We start from the raw sequence: 23,634 nt of genomic DNA, 5'->3' as shown, positions 1-23,634 counted from the left end.
GGAGATGGAGGAAAGAGATTCTCAGGCTGTAGCATAGTGGCTTTCAAGAGGTATATCATGACATTAGTCAGCCCAGATGTGACGTCAGCTCTTAGCAAGGTTCTTAGAAAAGACTGACAGGGAGGGAATGCTGTGGATAAAGCGTGTTTTAAAGTATCCTAAAGAAATTAAATCTTCTGGTTCCACCAGAAGGTTTAAATCATCTTCAATCTCCCTTTTTCAAAACATACATATATAAAAATATAATTTTGATAGTATTTGTGTATTTGTCATAGTGCAATGACTTGACTCTGACCTAAAAAAACACCCCTTTCATTTATGATCTAAAATTATGTTATTATTATTATGCATTTTATTATCATTATTATAATCTTAGCCAAAATAATTCTGTAAAGGAAACAAATTATTTTATGAACCTTGCAATTAAACGCTGCCCTGCCTTAAATTCATATCCATGTAAATTACAAAAATACAGTTAATGATATTATCAACGAAACATCTTTCTTCAGTTTATGAAAAATGCCAGCTAGTAAATAGGAAATACCCTATGACACCTATGTATTTATTTTGAAAGATATTGCTGACTTGATGTTAACAGCTATCAATATTTTACCAAACCAGTGTAACCATTCGTGTAAGTTGTTGTCCTGAAACAGACTTTTATTGATGCTTGCCTTCTCTGTGTGCAAGATAAGATTTTTGATACTCTTAATAGGTTGATTTTCTTCCCTTCAAGTTGTTGAGATTCTTACAGATGCATAAGATAAATATATTATTAGCATACGGAAAAATTAACCATGAATAGCTAAATGTTATGAGTTGCTATTTTTAAATTTGATTTTATTATGGATGCTGCAAACCACTGCCGAACAAATACAGCACAGCTACTAGCCTTGTGCAATAGAGAGCTGTCAACTTTGACCTCTCTTATTTAAACTAATATCTGCAATACACAGATATGCAATGTGAATGCAAAAGAAAGCCTCCACTGTGTCCGTTCAAAATAACGTATGTGTAGTCTATGTACAATTCTGGTTAGCACAGAAAAAAATCTCCCACCCTGAAGATGCCAACAGAACATAATTCTGTCTATTCTCTGTGCTTTCACTAAGAACCAGCTGAAGTGGTTATTTGAGAGAGAGCCCAAGAGAAAATCTTGAGGAAAAACTTAGAGAGCGTGGCTGGAGTTTAACAATATATCAATCAAAGTAGCTGGAGAGACGTACTCATGCATTCTCCCCATTGCCAAGTATGCTGCACCAGGAAGTGTCCTCTGTTACTGGGTGCACTCAACAAGACTACCTACAGTTCCTGAAATACTGTCATAGACTATACTTTCAAACCCTGGACTGCAGGGCTGGGGACTTGTGAAAAGCAGGCCACTTCAGATGGCTAAAACCTGCAGGAGCAAAAATAGTACATAGTAGGTAACCAGATTTGTTCTATTGTGGAAAAGTATTGTGAGATAGACACTTGGGGACACTTGAGGACACTTGTGTAGATATTTGAGTTTAAACTTGGCATGCTTTTTCTTGTGATGTGTGGCACTCACAGATTGTGTTTATTCTCAGCATCAGCTAGTCTTGTTTTCCAGAAAGCATGACAAACCCTTCTAAAGGAGAATACTAGGGCCATGAAAAGTCTGTAAGCTTTCTTCCCTCCAGCAGCTCTGGCTGTAAGTGCAAAGGGCTCACCAGCTCCCGGGCAGTATTTTTTTTTTTTTTTTTTGCTTCTCCCTCACCATGACACACAAAGGTAAATACATTTGACTGCTGCATAAAGTGTTTAGAGAAAATCAGTCTCCTTGAGTGTCCACAACTATCTGCCTTTCCAGTGCCTTGTTTGCTCACGTTATTGAAACGTGTTTGTTGTTTCTCATTCTCCTCTTCATTCAGAGCCTGGACACAGCACAAGCACGTTTTCCTGAGTTGTGAGGGCATCTTAGGCAAGCTTCTTGGTATTATTTCCTATGACAGGCCTTTGTCTGCGCAAATACTGTTGCTGCAAATCAAACAGAATATGCAGCAAGTTTCTATTGAAGAAGAAGAGCAAGTGCCATCCTCACGACGAGCCTTAATGGTGAGGCCAGGCAAGCTGTCCCCCCCCCGGTGTCATCCTGGCATGACAGGCTCGGGGGCTGTTACATACACAGAGTACTGATCAGCACATCTGCTATTCCTCTGTACAATCAAAGCTCCTGCTGGCTATTTTCTTCACTTCCTGATGCATTGCTTTTAGAAAGCAACATTATATTTGTGTTACCCATGTAAAGCTGATTGTTCATGCAGTAAAGCTATTCCCATTTGAGGGGGACATGCTGTAAAACCCATGAAGCACCCATGAGCACATGAGCGCAGATCTCAGGCAGAAATAGGTTCTGCCTTCTCTTTATTCCCAAAAGAAATTAGATCAAAAAGTTCCCAAAAGACAAGGAGAATAACTTTTCCGCTTAGCAACACTCCAGGCTTTCTGACACTATACCCTTCAAATAAAACAGAAAATATATGGCCATGTCCTCGTGTTCCTGTAGCCAAAAAAAGGCCAGCCACCTGGGTCTAACAGACGACTTCAGCTCAGTTCAAAGAAGCTCTTTGCCCTCGTTTCCTGCAAGCCATTAGAGCTCAGCAGCCTTAAGTGAAAAGATCCAAGCATGAAAGATACAGTACATATTTCTCCTCTAACTGCATTTTCTCCCTCTTTACTGATGCCTGATACTGCAGCTGCAGCCATCCTGTCTTTGAACGAGAGAGCCCTTGATGCTGTGCTCTGCCTACATGTTCTTAACCAGCGTTCATTGCCAGTGTTTAGCCGACTGATCTTGTATCATATATTTTAGTAGCTGTCACGGGGCTGGAATGATCTGGGACACTGGATGAATACAAAGAGGTTGACATTACCCCAGTACATATGTTTTTACTTTACAAGGCTGACGGGTGAGTAATTATGAAGGAAATCATAGTGACAAATGAGATTAGCAACTACAAATCTACATTTCATATTTTTGAAACTAGAGCCATATGACCTTGCTTTGTGTTTCTAACCAGATGAGAATAATAATGTACTATAATCTGAGGAAACAGATATGGCTTAAAGTAAATCCTTTCTTATGAATGTACTTATTCCAAGAACATAAAGAATGATTCATAAACTAGAAGAAATTTTAAACACAAACCATCAGGCAGTGCTGATTCAAGTGAAAACAAACCAGAATACATCAGTGGGTAATTTTGACTGTGGAAACCTTTGTTTTACTTCTGCTATGCAAAAGCTAGTAGCAATACTTTGAGAAATATTAAAGAACATAATATAACAACATTTTCTGGAATCTTATGTTTTCATGAAGGAACATTTTGACTTGAAGCTACTGACTTAAACTGGTAAAATGCTGTCTGTGTATGTTACCTGCAAAACTATTCCACAGAATGTTAGGAAATCCAAAGACTAAAATTTATTGTCAGTGCAACAATTAATTCTTGTTCCTGTGCTTTTTGATTTGATAGTTTTAAAAATATAATTGAGGAATAAGCTTCCCATAGTACAGAATTATAATTATAGCATTGATTCCTCTTGGCTCACAAACGATATAGATGGATGCCGCTTCATGAATGAATTGACTGGTTATTATTTTCATCCTTATTTGATAAGTATCTCTCTTAGTGGAGCATATTAATCACCATTTTCAAAGAAAATAGTCTTATTAATTTTCTCAAGATCTTTTTTGTCGTTTTTTCCTCATTATAATAAGGCTCCACAAACCTGCATCAATTAAGCTGTAAGATAAAAGAGTGGAAATGGAGACAAAGAGACATCCTTGAAGTCCCCAATGAAATCAGCGGTAAAGGCAGAACCAAAACCTACTTTCAAACAGATTTGCAGACCACATTTGTTCTTCCAGAACATGCAGCTTGGCATTTTGATTGCCCTTGTGAGAACTAAATGTTTATGCAAATAAGACACCATTGGCTCCATGAAAATGAGGAACATGGAAGCTGACTGTGCTCAGAGTTTCACTGCAGAATTGGCTGTGGCAGTTTCAGAGCTCCTTGCCTGCAGATCGCACTAGTATTGCTGCTCCAGGCTAGTGGGTGGGACTGCTGACAGGGAGCCAATGGAGTGATTTGTGAGAGTGCCCATTACCAGCTTCATCAGGGAACTGGCCAGCTCTGAGCAATGTCTTACAATAGCACGCCTGGTTTTGTAGTGAATATCTAACTGTGGACGTTGTGGCCGACTGCCAATATTTTGTTCAGCACTTTACTCAAAAGTTACGGTGGTAGAACGGGGTTCTCCCACAAATATTCATCTACCTTATCCCATGTTTCACTACTTATGTTTACGGCCTTGTTTTCTATATATTTTTTAGCTTCCAGAGCACCTGGGACAGAGATGTACAAACAGGCTGATTTACTTCCCGATTAATTCCTCTGCAGCCTCCTTCCTGCGTGCCAGATGATACTGCCCTTGGGATTCCCAGTCAAAGTGTGCTAAATCATGTTGCTATGGCTGAACCCGCCCTTAGGTCCAGATGTTTATTCTGGCAAGATATACAGTTTTACAACGAACACAAACCACAGAGGAAAATAGACATCCAAAATATGGACATACTTGAATGGGACATGGCCCCCAATGCTTTTTTCCTCACAAATTTAAGAGACAGTTGCAAATCATAAAGATGCAAAATGATGATTTCTCTGAAATGGCTAGAAGGCTTTTTTTGGATGGAAAATAATGGTGACTAACATTAGGGGCATATTTGGAAATACAGAGTAAAATGGAGACAATGATACGTCATTAATCGTATTTGGAAACTGCCAACCACTCAGCATCTCTATTGTTGTGAATAAAATTATTATTGGCTCTTTTCAGAGATTCCAAATTATGTTTATGAAGCTGATGTGCCATATAAGGCCAAGCCGGAGCTCCTTCCCTGAGTTTGAATTTCAGCCTAAGATCTCAGACCTGCGAGAAGGACAGATGGACACCTCTCCCTGAAAGCTAACCAGATCTGTGGGGGATCAGCATCTCTCAGAATTACATCACTGCATTTGAGCTCCAGAGGTTTATTCTTGGTCCCCCTGATGAAACAGGACTGATGTTGGCCTGGTGATTGGTGTGGTAAGTACCTAGGCAGAATAGAAAATCAAGTAATGATTCTTTTTCTTCCTGAGTCATGCATAGCTAAGGGACCCCAAAATAGCTATTAGGCTGTTTCCTGCCACAACAGCCTCTTCTGACACAGCTGCACAGCATTCATGGGAAGTACTTGATAAAATCACCATGATATCATTAGCAGCAACTGTGTTTTTATCTTGAAATGCTTATTAGATGAGAAAAAGCAAGAACAATTAAATTATATTCAAGCTGGATATGAATACCTTTATATCCTCATACATTTCTACATTTTTAGCTGAAAAATCTGCAATCTGACTAGATGCACTTCTTTTAAATGAATGTTTCTTCTTTTCTCTGTCCCTTCTTACTTCGGTCTAGTTGCTCTAGCAGGATCATGGGAAATAAAAAAATCTAGTGAACTGCAGAAAAACTAGTGAACTCCAGGAATATTGGTCACAGTAACTGCCACTCATTATCGGAAGCTTTATGCTAACATCATATTAAGGGAAGATAGACTTAAGTCAGAGGCAAAATCTGAATGAATGCAACGCCTGTGTGAGTCTGTTGGCTGTGTGTGTATCTGATAAAATCTATAAGATTCTTTAATCAACCAGCCCTACACCAAGAAAAGAAAAAGAATCACCTTGCTTGATCTGAAAGCCTTAGACCTATTGTTTACTGCTGCTGCTTCCCTTGGCTGTCCTGCAGAAATTAATATAGCTTAATTCATTATACGGCTTTTGCTGTGATGTTGCTTTAATACCAATTTTGGTGACGCACAAATGATCTGACAGGAGGAACTGTGTGAAAATTCGTACCAGAGCAGTAGCCTGAGCACCCCTTTCCCTCGGCCATCTGAGTGATCTGAGTGAGCTTTTGTCATTAGAGACCCATCAATGTCATCTAATGGCTTTCCAGAATTGTAACATGGTGTATCATGGATCTGGTTGAACAAAACTGCATTTCATTTGCTATGTTTTAGAACTTCCGTGCCTGACAGGTACAAACACATACTCTTTTCTCCTGTTGGAGCTTCCTCTTCCCTAGGACGGATTGTGGGATGAATGGTATGGGGATGCACGGATAGTAAAAGAACCCATTCTTCTGATACATAGAAAGCTTAGGATGCTGTCATTTCGCCACTAACAGAAAGCTTATTTCGAAAGTGTTACATAAGCAATACACTTAATCTGCAATTTAAGTGAACTTTTTAGTTTGATGATGCATGTACTGCTACTAAGCATCCTTAAAGAAATATGCACAATTCCAAGCATGGGATTTAAGTCCATAATTTCTATAACCCTAATAACCTGCCCATCATGGTAAAATACACTGCTTTGATCCTGCTCTTGAATGGTATGCAGACTCAGAGCCTGAAGCCTTGTTCAGGAAACAGCTAAGCAGATGTTTAGCTATAAGGGTATCAGTATTCCCCTTTTCAGTTAATTGCATTTTTGAAGTTACACTTTGATCCAAACACTATGCTGAAAGACTTAAAGCATCCCCCCGTGCAGCTCCATGTGGCACGCTGTTTTCCAGTGCCCTTGCCTGCGGACGTCAATGGACGTGCGGACACGTGGGGGAGAGCACGCAGATCTGGTTGTGGCTAGAGTCAGCTGCAGGAGGCCAGTCTCTGCCACCTCCATCAAAGGGATGAGGCATCGAAGGGAGAGGCTGCTCCCTGTATGAAACACCTGTTTGAGCTTCGCGAATCGGGGTGAGGTTGCTGGATACAAGCAAGTGTGCTATGCAGCACAGAATGAAAAACACATCGCAAGTTTTCCCTTTTCTAGTCTCTAAACCATCGCATGCGGCATGTGAGGATGCAGGAGATGTGACTGAGTATGTAGTGCTGTGACCCAGTAGCCATGGCAACGCCAGCGCAAAGACAGAGTACCCCAGTGCTTGCTGCCATCAACGGCAGAACTGTGGTTATTTATGCTGGTCCCTCATCCACAGAATGAAAAGCACTGTTCTGTGTTACAGGGTGCAGTGGCTGCAAAATTTATCAGGGAACAGACATACTGAGAAATAGGAGAGAAAAAAATTACAGTGACAGGAACGCTGTACTTGTCTTTCACTGTAACGCAGACCTGTCAAGCCTCATGTGCTGAGCATCCGACTGGTGCTTCCAGCCGCTGCTTCTCATTCCCCACTGTGGCACCTCCAGTCCACGCATCAGCAGCCTGCTGTTATGTGGCCTGACGGGTGAGTCCCGTCTCCCGGGATTTTAGGAACGTGCAGAATCTGCTGCGGTCACAAAGCCACAGCGGCGGTTTATACGGCAGTGAAGCATCTTCACCTGTTGCAAATACAACAGCTTCCATCTTTCACCCCATGACAAGATTCTGTTTAGTTTGTCTGTCTTCTGGCCTGACGGGAAGTCTCTGCTGATTTTCTCAATGGTTATGTATCTGGCCTATGGGGATCTGTGTTTGAGATGGATTTTGTCTTGTTTCAATGCCTTATTCGCTCTCTTCAGAATTTCTAGTTTCATTTCAGAACTGTGTTTTGTTAATTTTCTCCGTGGTGCCCAGCGACAGGACAAGAGGCAACGGGCAGAAACTGAACCACAGGAAGTTCCATCTGAACCTGAGAAAAAACTTCTTCACTGTGAGGGTGACAGAGCACTGGCAGAGGTTGCCCAGAGAGGTAGTGGAGTCTCCTTCCCTGGAGATATTCAAAACCCGTCTGGATGTGATCTTGGGCAATATGCTCTAGGTGACCCTGCTTGAGCAGGGAGGTTGGACTAGATGATCTCCAGAGGTCCCTTCCAACCTCAACCATTCTGTGATTCTGTGATTCTGTAATTTTTGCTTGCCTTCCTGTTGAAATAATATCAAAACAGTCATCAGAAAGAAATATTCCTGAGATCTTCAACTACTATTTTCTTGTTCTCTAAATTTCCTGTTTACCTAGTCAAATGTACAGATCCTACACTTCTAAAAAAAAAAAAAAAAAAGCATTTACATTTGACAAGCATAAGCTAGACTTCCAAACATGAAAGACTGAGTCAAGGTGAAGAACCTTTATTGCTTAGTGAAAGACTCTTTTTTTTTTTTTTTTGGTCTTTTCTCTCACATCCAAAGTCCGATCCCAGGATGAGTCAAATAGCAAGCAGGAGTAAAAGAAATATAGTGTTCTAAAAGGTCAAGGAAAAAAAAAAAGCTATTTGACATTAAGGAAAAGAACATGAGCGAAAACATTGCCAAGATATACAGATTCTTCAAAATGGCTGGCATTTTATCCCTAACAGGAACTTTTATTTTCTTAAATCACAGACTGAATGGATATGTATTTTGATCTGTAAATTACAGAGAGGAATAGCAATCATTAGTTGACTTTCTTTGCCTTCTTTCTCTCTCTTTTAACCTAGGCTGCTTCTACTTCTGAATCTTGGTTATTTGTTAACTTTATAGCATAGCCTTTACTTTGAAAGTTCTAAAAGTACAGGAAATGCTTACTCCCAATACATGTATTGAACTTGTGAAATAAAAGTAACACTGCATTTATTTTTTTTAATCTATTTAAGCCTCCAGCATGAAATTGAGAACCAGCTTTGTCTAACAATGTGTCCATCATTCCAAAATTCACTCATCCAAAACAACTCGGTGGCACACAAACTGGCTCATGATGCCATTGCTAATACAAGACTTCTTACATGTACTATGTAGCCCTGAAAGTTATTGTTTCATATTACACATATTGTAAAAGTAGTGTTCTGGCCAAGAGAACCCAATCTGTGATACATTTTGTCCAAAGATCAGGCTATTCTATGTCTGGGTAAGCCAGATTTATTGTACTAGCTATCTCTCAGGCAGCGTGCTAATTCTAAGTTAGCTTTTGTGATGACATATGTTCTTTAGCAGGTAGGTTATGTACCTCTTGTTCCCCAATACATGGGAATAGTGCCAAGACAATAAGGCTGAGGTAGATGAATAGGAGGTTTACAGTCTTAACTTACAAGGTACTTGTTTTCAGCTCCTCCCTTCTTCCACCAGTTCAGTTGACTATTCACCATCACTCAAGGAACATGAAAATTTCTGCTTTTTTCTGTTGTCCAGGTCACCAAACAATAACTTCCCCTGTAGGTTCCATGACTCAGCATTTGGTGTGAACAAAAATTCACTCTTGTGAGTGTTAGCAAATTAAAAGAAGGTAGTATAATTAAAGGAAACAGTCACTGCAAACCTGAACTGATATTCCTGGCTGCTTCTGTCGTATTTTCTTTATTGAGCTACTCCTGGTTAAAGGATTTAGATGTTTTACTAAATTGGGTGCCTTATACAGTAGCATCTTGTGAAAACAGCCAATTCATGGAAAATGATGTACAAAAGGGAGCTTCAAGCACACTATGTTCCAAAAATGTTAACATATTGTAAACCAGTGATTAATAATCAACAGAAATTCTAGCTCCAAGATGATAGTACTCTGGGGACAAGAGTATTCAGGAGTATTGTCAACAGTATATCACTGGATCAGGATGTCTGAGGCACAAGGCAACATATTAGCTGTGTCTAGCATTAGATTATTTAATTCTGATACTATTTTTTTCCCATGCCATCTCCAAAAGTCCCTGAAGAAGAAGACAGAAAGAAAAAGACTAGAAGATAAACAATAAAGAAAATCTGATGAACTAAAAAAAATCTGTTAACAACAAAAAAAGCAAAATCTCAGCATTATTTATTGAATTTTTATACCTTTTCAAAAATTAATTAAACGAGGAAACAGAAGAATATTGTTTGTGCAGAGATACTGTATACCTTAACATTTTTAGATTCAGAAAAAAAAAAAAAAGACCTAACACTGTAAAGAAGGATCTACAACAATCTACAAAACAATCTTGCTTTATGTTCTATTGATAGTTCCCTATATGGAAGTTTTAGGTAAGAGATTGCTTGGAGGCTTCAATGGTAAGATAAATGCCATATAATAAAAAAGATGTACAAGATCTTTTTGCTGGAATAAATTAGGAAACCCAGCATCATTTTAGTCTTGTAATTTTCCAATACAGGGTCTGCAGTAAGTCTATTAAAAAAGTTTAATGGAACAATGAATTCATAAATTCTATAATGAAAAACATCTCTTACTATTCTAATCTAGTGTATCAGATATCCGTTCAACTAAGATTTAAAATATCATTGCAAAATGAGAGCTATTTTATGGAAAGCTAAAGTTAGTTTAATATGTTTACGGCATTTTCTTAAAAATAAAGCTGCAAAACACCATTTTTGTAGGAGGATTTTTCCTAATTGCAGTTGAGAATACGTATAATGTGCCCTGTTTTCAGAGGGAAATGGGTTGTTATTCATGATTTGTTGGTTTGTATTCACTGAAAATCAATAGAGAGAGAAAATAAATCACAGGTATAAAAAAAACTAACTCTTAACATGCTCATGTATGCACACAGACATAGAGAAGGTTTAAAATGTAAGTACTGAACAAATGCATGCTATCTGCATGCTCACAGTAACAGAAAGACTAATGTTAAGCATTTCGTGCAGGAAGGATCAGCTACAAAAATACATGATGGTATATCTCATGTCATTGAAAAAAACCACTTAATTCATATTTTCATCTCATTAAATGAAATTAAAGAATGCTCCAGTCTTAAAATTAAATTTCTTCTGACATATACTTTACCATATTCGTGACTCCTTTATACAAATAATTTGCATAGCGTGATAGCTCCTATTAAGTGACCTATTTTACACAACATAACACCACATGCGTAGAAGTGGATAGTCCACGTGATAAGCTGCTGCTTTCATGCAGCCTTGGCCACTGCACCTGCGCTCTTCTGGCCCTTCCCTCTCTGCTGAGACAACTTCCAGCTCTCAAAACTCAGGTAGATGCTCCAAGAGTTAGTTATCTGTGCTGGTCACATCCATTTGGTCCTGACCTTTTCAGTAGAGGAGGACATATCAGGTCTTAAATCCAAATACAGAATTGCTGTCTGTAGTACATTCGTAACCTTCTAAAACTAATTATGCTTTTTCTGCCCATTGAGGACCTAGACAATTAAGGACTTAGCATTAGAGGCATGGGGATATGAGGAAAAAAGTGCCAATAAAGATGTTTAAAACTCGTTCTCGAATAATAAAAATAGCTTGGGGGCCCCTGCAGAACGTGCGCTGCTTTTTTGCTATTTTATTGGCATTCATTTATGATGACCTAGATAACTTGGTCAAAAATGAGTGTCACCACTCATAAGCAATGGAACCATTTCAAAATGGGGCTGTTACAACAGCATGTCGTATCCTGTATCCCTCTCAGTAAGTGTGTGCGCCCGTGTGTTTTGCCATTTTTAAATGGTCTTAGAAAATCAAAGCAAGGAAAGAGAACGAAGGAACAGACACTAAAACATGATGAAAGGAGGAGAAACAATGGAGAATCTGAGGAGCGTTAGTCTATAATAATGACTACTCTTATTTGCAGCAGGTTCACTAAAGCACGCTCGGGCCCCAGCAGCCTCAGCCCTGCTGCGAGAACCTTAGAGACGAGCCGGCAGGTAGGAAAGGGCCCGAAACGCAGAGAAGGGGAGTGAGCTTTGCCGGGGGGCTGTATTCCGATGCAGCCGCTAGCGATACCGCAGCCGCGGCAAAGCCCTCCCTCGGGCCGGGGCCGGGTGCACCCGCCGCCCGCTCCCTCCCGGCTGGGCAGGGGGCGAGGCCGGCGCGGGGCCCGCGCTGCCGAGGGGGGCAGCCACTCGTTCACGAAATTAAAAAAATTAAAATAAAATAAGAAAATAAACAAAATTAAAAGAGATCATAAAAAAATAAAAATAAAATAAATAAAATAAAACAAATAAAAATAAAACAATAAAATAAAATAAAATAAAATAAACCTCCCCGCCGACCCCCGCGGCTCGGGCCACCGCAGGGCGGTGCAGGGCCAGCCGGGGTGGAGGCGGGTGGGAGCTGGCTGCGCGCCCGCCCGCCGGACGCCCCGTCTGGCTGCGGTGGTTTCCGGCAGTCCGCGCCGGCGGAGGGAGCCCTTGCCCACCCTGCCCGCGGCTCGGCGGCGGCCGGGGCCGGAGCGGACCTCCGCCGCTGCCCTTGCCGGCCCGCCCCGGCTGCCCGCTGCTCCGGGGGCTGCCGGCGCCTGGGCGGCTCGGCTGAGCCGGCAGCACCGCGGGGCTGCGCTCCGGTGCCTGCTTCCCGCCTGGCCCCGGGCGCGGCGCGGCGCGGCAGCACAGGCCACGCCGCCGCCCCAGCCCGTGAGGCGCCGTGCGACGCCGCGGCCCGGCCAGCGGTGCCCAACCCGCCGCCCCGCTCCGCGCCGCCGCGTGCCAACCGGGCGCCGACGGGCTGCGAGGGCTCCGCCCGCCCGCGCCGCGCTCGCCGGCGGGCGGTGCGGCCGCCCGGCGCTGAGCATCTCGGGAGCTGTAGTCCTCGGCCGCCGCCCCGGCCGCGGAGCGCGGGGGCGAGCGGGGCGGCGAGGACTACAGCTCCCAGGGGCGCGGGCGGGGGGCGGTGCCTGGGGGCGGGGCGCGGGACAGCTCCGGTGCTGATCGCCAGGCGGGCCGGCCGGCAGAGCCCGGGCGGGCGGCGGCGGCGGCGGCGGTGGCGGTCGTCTTGCGCGAGCGGCACCTGAGCGAGCGGCGGGCCGCGCCTGGCCATGAGGCACGAGGCGCCGGTGCAGGTCGGTATCCGCCGGTGGGAGCGAGGGGGCGGCGGTGCAGCGGCAGGCGGCGGAGCGCGGCCGTCGTGTGCGGGAGCGGGGGGCGGCAGGGCGGCAGGGCGGGGGTCGGGCTCCCGCGGCGGCGCCGGTCTCCGCGCTCTGGCCGCGGACGCGCCGGCGCGCAGAGCCCGCCGAGCCCGCCAGCGCCGCGCGCGGCGGCGGCCCGGGGGTGCGTGTGCGAGTGAGTGTGAGTGCGAGTGAGTGAGGGTGCGTGCGTGTGAGGGTGCGTGCGTGAGCGCGAGTGCGTGGGAGTGTGTGTGTGTGTGTGCATGTGAGAGTGTGAGTGTGTAAGGGGGACCAGGGTGCGTGCGCGTGTGTGAGGGGGCCCCGGTGCGCGGGTGGAGGGAGGCGGTGTGCGTGAGCGGGGCAGGTGTGTGTGGGTTGGGGGTGGTTCGTGAGGGGGCGCCCCGGCCCCGGCAGCGCTCTCTCCCGGTCAGCAGGAGCAAGCGCAGCCCGGGGGGCCGGGGCGGTGGGATCGGCCGGACCCTCGCACTGCGCAGCCCCGCCGGTGAGGGGCCCCACGGTGCCCGCCACCCCGCTGCGGCGCTGCCCTGCGCGTTTGGGGTCACACAGCGGGGAGCCGAACGGTCTGTCAGAGATATCGTGAATGCCCTCTGAGAGTGCTCTGCTGCTCCAGAGTTTTTAGGGGGTGATATGCAATGAGTTCCCATCGGGATCCGCAGGAAGTTGGCAAGAGGTCTCCACCTGTTTATTCAAGGAGCGGTTATCCACCTGCACCAGGGAGAGATGGCTCCTTGCTACAACCTGGGGTAGCAAAGAGCAAACAGTTTTTCAACTGTTTCTTTATATGGAAAAATATAACGATCCTTAGCGCTGGAGAAACTAAATGATATCCAGATACAATTAACATATCATTATACAAGCTTTTTAGCAGTTGCTAGGTAGTTGTTTCAAAACAATTTACACTGAATGGCTAACCCTACAGCAGTTATTTATTAGGACCTGTTTTATAATCTCTTCCTGGAGCTCTCGGGGCCCCAGACTGTACACTTAAACAATGACTTTTTACTAAAAGATCGAGCACATTACCAGGGGATTGGAAACAATCAACTCTGTTCATTTTATATAGTGCAAAGAGCAGTTTTGCAGTCCACTTAAGTTATGAGTTTCAGCTCTGTTGGCTAGTTTTTTTTCATGCTGTATCTCTGCTCCGGCAGTAATAGAGTCTCAGCTTAGAGGGAAGATCTGCATCCTCTTTAATATGCATGCACAAAAAGAAATCTGAAATCTTAAGTTACATTGCTGTGGAGTTGGGGTGGTTTGACTTTGGACGGAGAATGATAGTCTCATAAACCTTTTGCAGACCAATTGCATGGATGTCACATGCTGAAAGCTTTCAGCTAAAGAGGTGTACAAGAAATAAGCCAGTCTGAAGTAAACATATGTTTCAATTTTCTGATTGGAGAACAGCATTAATTAGGATGCTGTTTAAAATGCTTTGAAGAGCATTTCAGTAAAAAATAGATCTTGCTTGTAAAGGATGGAAAATACAGATTGGTTACTTTTGGATTAGTGACATATGAGAGGTGTTGAATTCATTGAGGTTGTTAAATAGCTGTAGAAAGAAAACAATTGTACAACATTGAAATAAAATTAAAAAAAAAGAAATTCCAGATCTGAAGAGGTATGTGCTTGATGTGTGTCAAATAACTGCTTCTTGTTTTTTATACATTGCTAGGAGAATTGGAATTATTGTAAAACATAATTGATTAAAAATCAGCAGGAAGCAGAGCCTTAGTATAAAAAGAGACAGCACAGAAGCTTTAAAAAAAACAATAAATTCCAGTTTTTCAAGGATGGCAAAATGGTTAAACAATATCTATTCTTAAGCATAACTCATCCAAAATTATAATTATGAACAACTGAATTTTTCCAATATGTGAAAACGCTATCAGGCAGATTAGTTGTGATTTTCATGTGCAATGTCCGAGTGTTTTTTTCTTTCTTTACCTTACACCACTCCCAGTGCACTTAAATATCATTCTTACTAAAGTTTCAAGTAAAACAATATTCTGTTGTGGGTTTTTCTTCTTAGTAGTTTTGCTTTTTCCAATATTAGGCTAGTACAGCTGGTCCTTGTTCAAATGTGGTTTAGACTGGCTGAACTAATTGCTTGATTTTTCTCTTTTAGTTATCTGATTTCCTACATGAAACAAATGTAGCTGCTTCTATGTACACAACAGCTTTATGGAACAGTCTGTTACAGAGCTAACATTTCTCTGAATTGTAGAGAAATAGGAAGAGTGATCAAGTACAAGTCTTTGTATCATGACCAAAACAAGGATATTTTTCCATATCCATCAAGCAATACTAAAAAAAAACTATAAAGTTAAAATGTGGTAGAAGGATGAGAATAAGGGCATATCCAGGGGCACTGTATTTCTGTATTTGTGAATTCTTTATTTGAATCTCAAGCTTATGCTATTTCTCTGTAGACAGAAAGGGTCAAAAATTACTGAAAAGGGAGCCCAAATAGTCCTTTCAGAGAGGGACTATGTGATGTAAAAGTTTGCCATTGTCATCTGCTGGATTTAATTGTAAGAATTTGTGACTTTTGTAGTCATGTTTTCAAAGAAAAGGTATAAAGCTTAGTAGTGCTTATAGGCAGGAAGAGGGCTTTGGTTTAGAAATCAAAAGCAATTAACTCTTTTTTTTTGCTGAGAAATGTAGAAGTGTCCATGGTTTCTGCATGTTCTTTTAAGAGCTTTTCTGAATTAGTTAAAATAGCCTGAGTATCTCTTAATAGTTTCCTCCAGGGCTTTGGTGGTACCCTCAAAATTAAAAAATCAGTGGGAAATTTCTCAGTGGTACACTCAATGATTCGGTCACTTGAGGGTTCATTCTTTATCTGATTGTGGCATGCAAATTTTCTGTGTTCCTGCACTTGCCAAAATCAAAAAGATAAGGTGTAGTTTGGGTAACTGAGTCTTAATGTTTATCAGAACATAGGGGCGTTAATGGAGGGAGTCTGTAGAAAATACCAGGTCTCTACAGATCCTGCCTTTCATTTACCAAGGCATCAGATCATTTCAAAGGTGAGCAAGCCAGAAAGGTGAGAGACAAATAGGAAATGGGAAAGCTGAGCTTTCCATTTTCTGTTGGAAAGTTCTGAGCTTTCCATATTCTGCTGTCACTGTGATAGTTATGCCCAGACTAAATAGATTTATAACAGACACATCCAAACGAAATGGAGAAGAGCAGCAGCAACAGAGAACAGAAAAAGGCTGCTTCCAGATTTTTTGAGAGTTTATTATAAAACCGTAAAGAAGCAAAGCCAAATCAGAGCTAGTAGACACAGGAGTTAGCATGACAATGTCTGTCCTATCACTCAGCAAAATTGTTCGATACCTCATTCATGGTTCACCTTAGAGTGAAGGAGTAGAAGAGCATGCTAAGCCAGTGAGTTCATAAAGCAAGTTATATAATCAAGCTGTATTTGTAGTCAGTAGTCCTCTTTCTGTCACTACCCCTACTTGAGGGGGGTAGCGTACTGTGGAAGCTCACTCCTTTGCTGGTTAGATACAGTCTGATCTCCAGGTCAAAGGCACTCAGGACCGGTTTTTACTCATTTCTTCTTAAGGTCCAACGTTCACTCCAGTATATGTCAGTTTAAATAGTTCTCATTCCCTAATGCTACTCCAGATTATTATCTAGAGTAGCCGGTTTGTTTTACTGAGCTTTTCTAGATTTCTCTCATGAGATAAGCTCTTCATTCTTGTGGTCTTCCTAACAATCCTTCTCTGTATTTTCCAGTCTGAACTCAGCTTTCATGAACGTGGTTGATCAGAATTATTGCCAATGGCATCTCACCAGTGCCTTAGACAGTGGCAGTAGTACTTCACTTTTTCTTTCAGCCTGATGCAGCTGCTCTGTCAGTGGAGAAGCTGGGACTTTATTGGGACTCTGGGAAGCTGGGACTCTGTTGTTGTTGCTGTTTGGAGGAGAGTTTGAATTAATACCTAGAGTGGGAACTGGAAATATATTTCTTAAACTGCCCTTTCTGTGCAGCAGGTAAACTTAGGTTAAGAAAAGATGGCTGGGGGGGCAATGCCTTAGCGCACCACAAGTAGATTCACCAGAATTCATCTGCTAGACTATGTCAGAACCATTCCCTACTGCACCTTGAATTCCTCGCTCCTGGGCAGCGGGATCTGCCAGTCCTGTGGTCACATTCATGCTACTTCTGCTGATATGAAGCAAGCAGAGCTTTTAAAAAATATTTTAGATTCTCACCTTTCTGTATCTCCTCGATATTCCACAGCTTGGCATTTCAATATGCTGCTTATATAATAAAACTTTGCATTTCTGACTACACCTTTTGGACTGGGTTATGATATACTTCCCGATATTCATGAATAAAATCTCATTATACCTTGAATTAGATAAACTTCTCCTGATACTGCCAAGTACATTGGTTCACAAGCTGTGCTCTGCAGATGGCTGGTGATCCATAAATCCCAAATAAGTGATTGGTTCATTGTCCACAGAATTCTGTTAAGTCTTACTAATTGGTCAGTTAAAAATAGATTATAAAGGTGATCCACAAGGATTTGTGAGAAGTGGCTGTGGTCTGCAAGGGAAGAACTGAAGAATCCTCTGAGGCAGAACTCAGAGTACGAAAGGTTAAGCATCTTGTCCAAGAAATAGGGAAAAGGAGAAGGAAAGTCATAGCATACCTCTGAAAATGTCAGGAATAAAATCCAGTCTCTACATTATCGGTCTAGTGCTTTACCTCTAAAATTATTATTTTCTTCATAATTGGGCCATATTGTCATAGAGTAAGTAGAGTGTTGATATATTTCAGGATCTTGGTAACATTTTGGCTACTCTGATGATGACATTAGATCTGCACATCAGAGGCACTCATCTCAGTTGTGATGTATCCTCCATACAGGCCCAGGAGTTACAGACATTGAATTTTCCCATTATTTTCCCTTATCAAACTATATTACTCTGAATATGTTTGACTAATAGACATTGACAAAAAGCAGAAGGATCATCTCACAAAAAGCTACCTGTGCAGAAAACTGTCTTTTTATCAGAACGATGAGCAAAGTCAGTTTCTTCTTAGAAAGCAACGTAAATATATGCATTTCTACACTATATATAAAAAGGGAGTGCTGCTCTTTGAAACAACTGTAAATTACTGTAGCTGAAGAAGCCAGTAAGTGTCTATCCTTACTGCAGATACAAACAGGACATTTTTTCTGGGCTTACTATTCATCTTCTCCTTTACAACATAATTGTTGTTTTATCTTTGAAAGAAAATGAACTGTGAAAGATACAAAGGAATGAGACTCGGTATTTTTGATCCCATCATTTCTCACCTTCTACACCCTCTTTTCCAGGGGAAATTCATTCTGTATAGACATTCAGAGTGGGGTGCATATGTAAGTGCAAACTGAAGTGATGTGCAGTCAAGGAGGTCATGGCACTCTGCCCTGCTTAAGTGAGAAAGCTGTTCAAATTAATTCCGTCAAAGAACCAGGTCCTCTAAGGCCAAAGAGAGTAACATAGCCAAGTGTTTCATTACAATCATGAGGGTGGCCTATAAGCACATGCTTTTTCAGACATTTGTTTTCGGCTCATGCCCTGTTTTTCCCCATTCTCTTGGGAGCAAGGGAGCAGCTGAACATGAGACTTGAGAACTACTTGGACTTAATATAGTGAACTCTGCTTAGTGATTAAACTTGCCTATGCTGATAAAGAATCTTCATTTAAGGACTTTAAATATGTCCTGAGGGTAGGGAAGCATACAAAGCCATCTTTTTTTATTCCTGGACCATATTCAAGGTGCGGGCCTACCTTTTCCCCATTATTAGGATAAGGAGCAGGAGTCTGATAGCGCCTGACAATAAATGTTCTGATTGTTGTCTCGAGCTTAGGTTTCCCTGTGGGCTCTCAGGTCTGTCGTGTGTCCTCTAGGAAGTGGCCTTAGACTGCCCTTGGTGCTAAAATCCTAATAGGTAAAGGATCTGAGTAGGGACTCCTGCAAAAAAGCAGGTGTACAACATGCTAATGGAAATAGACTTGTGCATTTTCTCTTTAATTTTAGTAAATAACTAAGGAGAGAGTTATCCTGAAGGAAAAACACAGTTTATTTTGCTAGCAGTGGTAAGTGTTTAATATACCCAATTAATCATTTGAGCACAAAGAGAAGAACTTTGTCAAAATAAAAATAAGGTTTTTGCATTCTTGGAAGCAGAACATCATAACATTAGGGAGGCTGAAATGTTTATTTGGTTTTCTAACAATGCATTTAGCATTTAATAATAGATACCGAAATGGCAATCCTTGTAATTTTTTCCACTACTGTTTTCAAAGGGCCAACATAGCCTCAGCAGCAGCTTCTTCACATTTCTTTGCCAAATGCCTCCACAGTAGAGACAACTCCTGTGCAGAGTGAACTGACATATGAATACATCTGAAAGTGTGCTACAGTGCGCTCTATACTCACTTGAAGTCTACAGCTTGCATTTAAGAAAGAGAAGCACTGTGGGCATATTCACAAAGCCCAAGAGCACTAAGCATCTACATTTCCTCTACAGTCAGCAGAAAACCAGAGACCCGTCTAGAGTATCATTTAGAGCAGGAGTCTAATGTAGGTGATGTGAACTGCACTCTGAAGAATCTGTCTCTGTGCCGACTATAAAATGAATTTTAGGATGTAAAGTCAAAGCATTAGCACCAGTTCTGAGTGTGATGTTTCTTCAGACTCTACAGACACTAGTACTTTTCTAAAATTCACCTGGATTTTGGACACAAGAAAGATTCACTATCACTAGTCTAGGGATACTGGGTCTCTAGGCAAAAGTTAGCCTATCCCAGCACTTTGAATCATTAGCAATACCTCACTTCCTATAGTTCCACAGTGGAGAGGTAGGGAAATTAGCTCTTTCCTGTGCCTTTTGCATCCTGCAACAGGTTGTACTCCAGCCCGAGAAATAAAAATTGGCTGCAATTCTGTGTTCAGCTTGCCCGTAATTCTGCCTATGGTACTGTAAGTAATGAATCCATAAGTTCAAGGCATAGTGAAGATTTTGCCTTTTATTAATTTTTTTTTTTTAAGGAACTTTTAAGGAAACTAAGGCATGGGCAATTAACCTAATTTAATTTAGAGAAGCACTGAAATTTCTTAGTGGGAAAAGTCTATGTTCAAAAGCTTCAACAGGAAACAGGTCCTTACCTCAAGAAGGCTACAAAAGGTACAAGTTTTAGTGAGACTGTTCTTCAAATCCAGGTCTCCAGATTCCTCTATTCACTCAATCGTACTGTTTTTGAAGTAGTAGGCATTAATGTATATAGGGATGAAATGTAACAAAGATAGGACTGGGGTCAGCAAATGAAATGAAAGCTAAAACTCCTCTTTCTAATCCATAGGCAAGTTGAGGAACTTACGTGGAAGGATTTCTAGGAAATAAAATGAAAAAAGAAGACGATTCTTCTTCTTCCTACTGAAAACAAGGACTGCTGATTTCAGCTGTTCCATTACAGAAAGAAGCCAGAAGGAAAGTAGAAAAGGCTGCTGGCGAAAACATGCAGGCTGTGCACTGGCAACCCCCAGCCACTGCACAGTTTTTTACCTGCTCTGTTTTATTGTTTTGTTCTTGCAATTAGACTGGTATAAACAGCACTAGACTGATAATAAACAACATTGGAGAGTCAGGAAGCTGGGTGGGATTTCCTTGTGTCTTTTGCTAAAGAAATCAGAAAGATGAAAGGTTAGTGATGTGTACACTTGGTAATAGTTATTTTTTAATTCTAAAACTTCCTTATAGTATGTCTGTGAAAGAAGTGGATAAATATTAAGGCCTAAGTGTAAACATTCAGGATGCAAGCACTTACAGTATCTAAGACCACATTTAGTCAGGAACTTTAGTTATTACCAAATTAAAGAGTAACTGTATGCACAGAAATTCTGAAATCAAGCACTCCCTACTGCATGGTTAATAAAATACAAATTTTACATCGGATTTCCTGACCAAGGCTTGCTGCTTCTATTGTAACCTTCAAGACATTTTATCCCCACTTCCATATGCCCCTTCAATATCCAGAGAAGCTAGCATACTGTTCTTTGTACTATGAGACAGTAGAATTCGCTGAGAAAATTTATGCAGTAATTGAAATCCTGCTGAGAAGGTGGGTTAGTATACAGCCCTCACCCTTATGCAGGGTCCGGCTCCAGTTGTCCTCTCAGACAGTCGAAATGCACTCTGAGATGTCTAACTTAGCTTTGACCTGGGCTACTTTTCCATAAATCTTTATGTTAGGATATGCTGTCTGTTTTTGGTCTGAAATCAGTGTGCAGATGTATTGCCAAACTCCAAGAATTAAAAAGTCCTGCCAGGCTCCCGAGATACTTGAGATTTTTCTTAAAACGCGTATGAGGTGAAACACTAGCTAATTCTAAGTTCTTTATTTTTACCATCTGCTTTTTGAGCCCAGGTAAAATTTTGGCCAGGTTTTCAAGTTACTCTCTGCAACCCTGAAAGCTAAACACATGTCACAGCCCAGCATTAGTCTCTTATTTCCCCCTTGTAGACATGAAGAGAAGGGTTTCCATCTGTTTTTTCAAGGCATGAGTCTATCTCATGCACCACACTTTCTGAAAGCCGATTTTTTAATGTTATGCTCAAGAATTGTCATGGAGGTTTAGATGTTTTTTGGTACCAGTCACCAATGACATTTAGCTTTGATACACTTTGATACATCTTTCATTATGGATGTAGTTTTTGCCATTCTCTTTTGCAACAGGAAATATTAGCATGGATGTAAGAATCATGAAGAGACTTAAACCCTCTGTGAACTTCTTGAATTCATTCATATCTGTTACCAAAATTCCAATAAAATAAAAACGTTTCTAGTTTTATATAGTACAAGAGACAATAAATTATTCCTTTTTATTTTTTATTACAGATGGCATCTGCTCAAGATTCCAGATATGGCCAGAAAGATACATCTGACCAGAACTTTGATTACATGTTCAAACTGCTCATCATTGGCAACAGCAGTGTTGGAAAAACATCCTTTTTGTTCCGTTATGCTGATGATTCCTTTACATCTGCATTTGTAAGCACAGTTGGGATCGATTTCAAAGTAAAAACAGTTTTCAAAAATGAAAAAAGAATTAAGCTACAGATCTGGGTAAGCCAAAAATAATAATTTTGTGAACTAAGCAAGCTATAGCAGTTTGATATATCTAGCAGTTTGATGTATACAGCAGTTTGATACAGTAGCTTTTAAGCTACTCTAGGTATGTATTCTTTATCATAATCTGTATGGCATAGGTAGTGAAAAAGCAGTTAAGTTCTTTCCTGCATCATTCTTTTATCTTGAATAATAGAGTGTAGACGGTATTTTTAAAATATTGAGGTTCAGCAGAGTATATATTCTGAATTAAATTCCGTTAAGAAGTACCTCAGGATGACATATATTGATAGCTGTTCACCTCGGTATAAGGAACTGTACTATTTACAGTCTGTTGAAAAGGTTACACGTTATTAAGGACTGTCTTGAAATACCAGGTAGGATCTGATTTCTTCCCACAAAAAAATACAAATTATTTTAGGAACTATGGGAGTGGATGCATAACAGAAGGTATAATTTTTTGCTCTTTCAGTTATGTTTGTCATCCTGATCAGTTGAAGCCGCTTCCTTCCACTGCTGACAAAGCAAACAAGTGGAAAGAGAGAGTGTAATAGCTGTGTTGCCAGAGTATACAAAAACCCTTACCTACACCTCAGAGATGGAAGGAAGATGTCAAACGTAGAAAAGCCTGATGCCAGGGAGAAGGTGTGCTTTTGTGCAAACTTTCCTCAGAAAGCAAGGATAAACAAAAACTTGGTCACAGCTCCTAATTCTTTGTGATACTCAGTTAAAGAATGGGTGATGAAAGAAACTTTAACAATGTGGGACCTGGAGTTAAAGTTTTAGGTCTTTGCCGAGGTGCTTGAAGATTTTAAGCCACGTTTCCTTTGTGGGATATTTGTAACAGCCACACTGCTCTGAGAGAAATTTTGAATCTCTAGCCTGGAAAGATGCTTCGTTAGAATGGATGTAAATTAACAAGTAACCAACATTTTCCTTTTATGTGCATAAACACAAGTCGTTTAAAGATGTGTTTAATGATGAACAGCCATTAAATCTGGGGAAACCTTGGATTAAACCTGACCAGACCGTCTGACATGTTTAGAACAGCAGATAAAGTGAATATGTTTTTCGTATGGCACATTTTCCCAGCAAGCCCATTTCTTACAAGACTGTGATCAGGGAGGTAAATCCAAAGGTGGATTAGCTCAGATCGGGCTATATCTCCTTCCCGCCTGTTTAGGTAGGATGCAGCCCCCTGATATCTGAAATTCGAAATTTAGTCTTACTACTTATCATATAGTTATATCAGTATAACATATAGTGCTACATTTTAAGTATATGTGTGTCATGCATGCTTTCACAGCATTAGCATGGTAGTTTCACTGTAACACAGTAATGTTGGGGATGACAAGGTAGTTCACACTGACATTGCCTCATTATCTCTTGATAATGGAGCAATAAAATTGTGTTCACATTACAGACTTTACACAGTTTTTCTTCTTTTAATGACCAAGTGGCTTCTACAATGTGTTTAATTCATCACGTCTCTCCTAGAAAAAGCAGCAGCATTAGTTTACTACATTATATTAATGTGATTAGTTTGATACCAACATATTTCTCATAATGCTTCTCCATGGCAAACTACGAATATGTGCCTGACTCAAAGCAGTCCATTAATCTAAATGTGCCTGGAGTTATCTGTGGCACAGAGAGAATATTGTGTTAGCT

The 23,634-nt window shown here is 41.3% G+C and overlaps 1 protein-coding gene across 1 annotated transcript in view; it reads left to right on the top strand.

The window, feature by feature from the left end:
* Nucleotides 1-12,646: 12,646 nt before the first annotated feature.
* LOC138064659 (ras-related protein Rab-3C) overlaps nucleotides 12,647-23,634 on the top strand; it is a 137,290-nt gene continuing 126,302 nt past the window's right edge. The window contains exons 1-2 of the mRNA XM_068928269.1: nucleotides 12,647-12,756; nucleotides 21,733-21,960. Coding sequence (XP_068784370.1) covers nucleotides 12,733-12,756; nucleotides 21,733-21,960 — 252 coding nt within the window. The 5' untranslated portion in view covers nucleotides 12,647-12,732. The remainder of the gene's footprint in view (nucleotides 12,757-21,732; nucleotides 21,961-23,634) is intronic.

Source organism: Struthio camelus, chromosome Z (genome assembly GCF_040807025.1).
Source record: "Struthio camelus isolate bStrCam1 chromosome Z, bStrCam1.hap1, whole genome shotgun sequence".
In the NCBI taxonomy this organism is placed as follows: Eukaryota; Metazoa; Chordata; class Aves; order Struthioniformes; family Struthionidae; genus Struthio; species Struthio camelus.
This window is presented reverse-complemented; position numbering and strand designations above follow the sequence as displayed.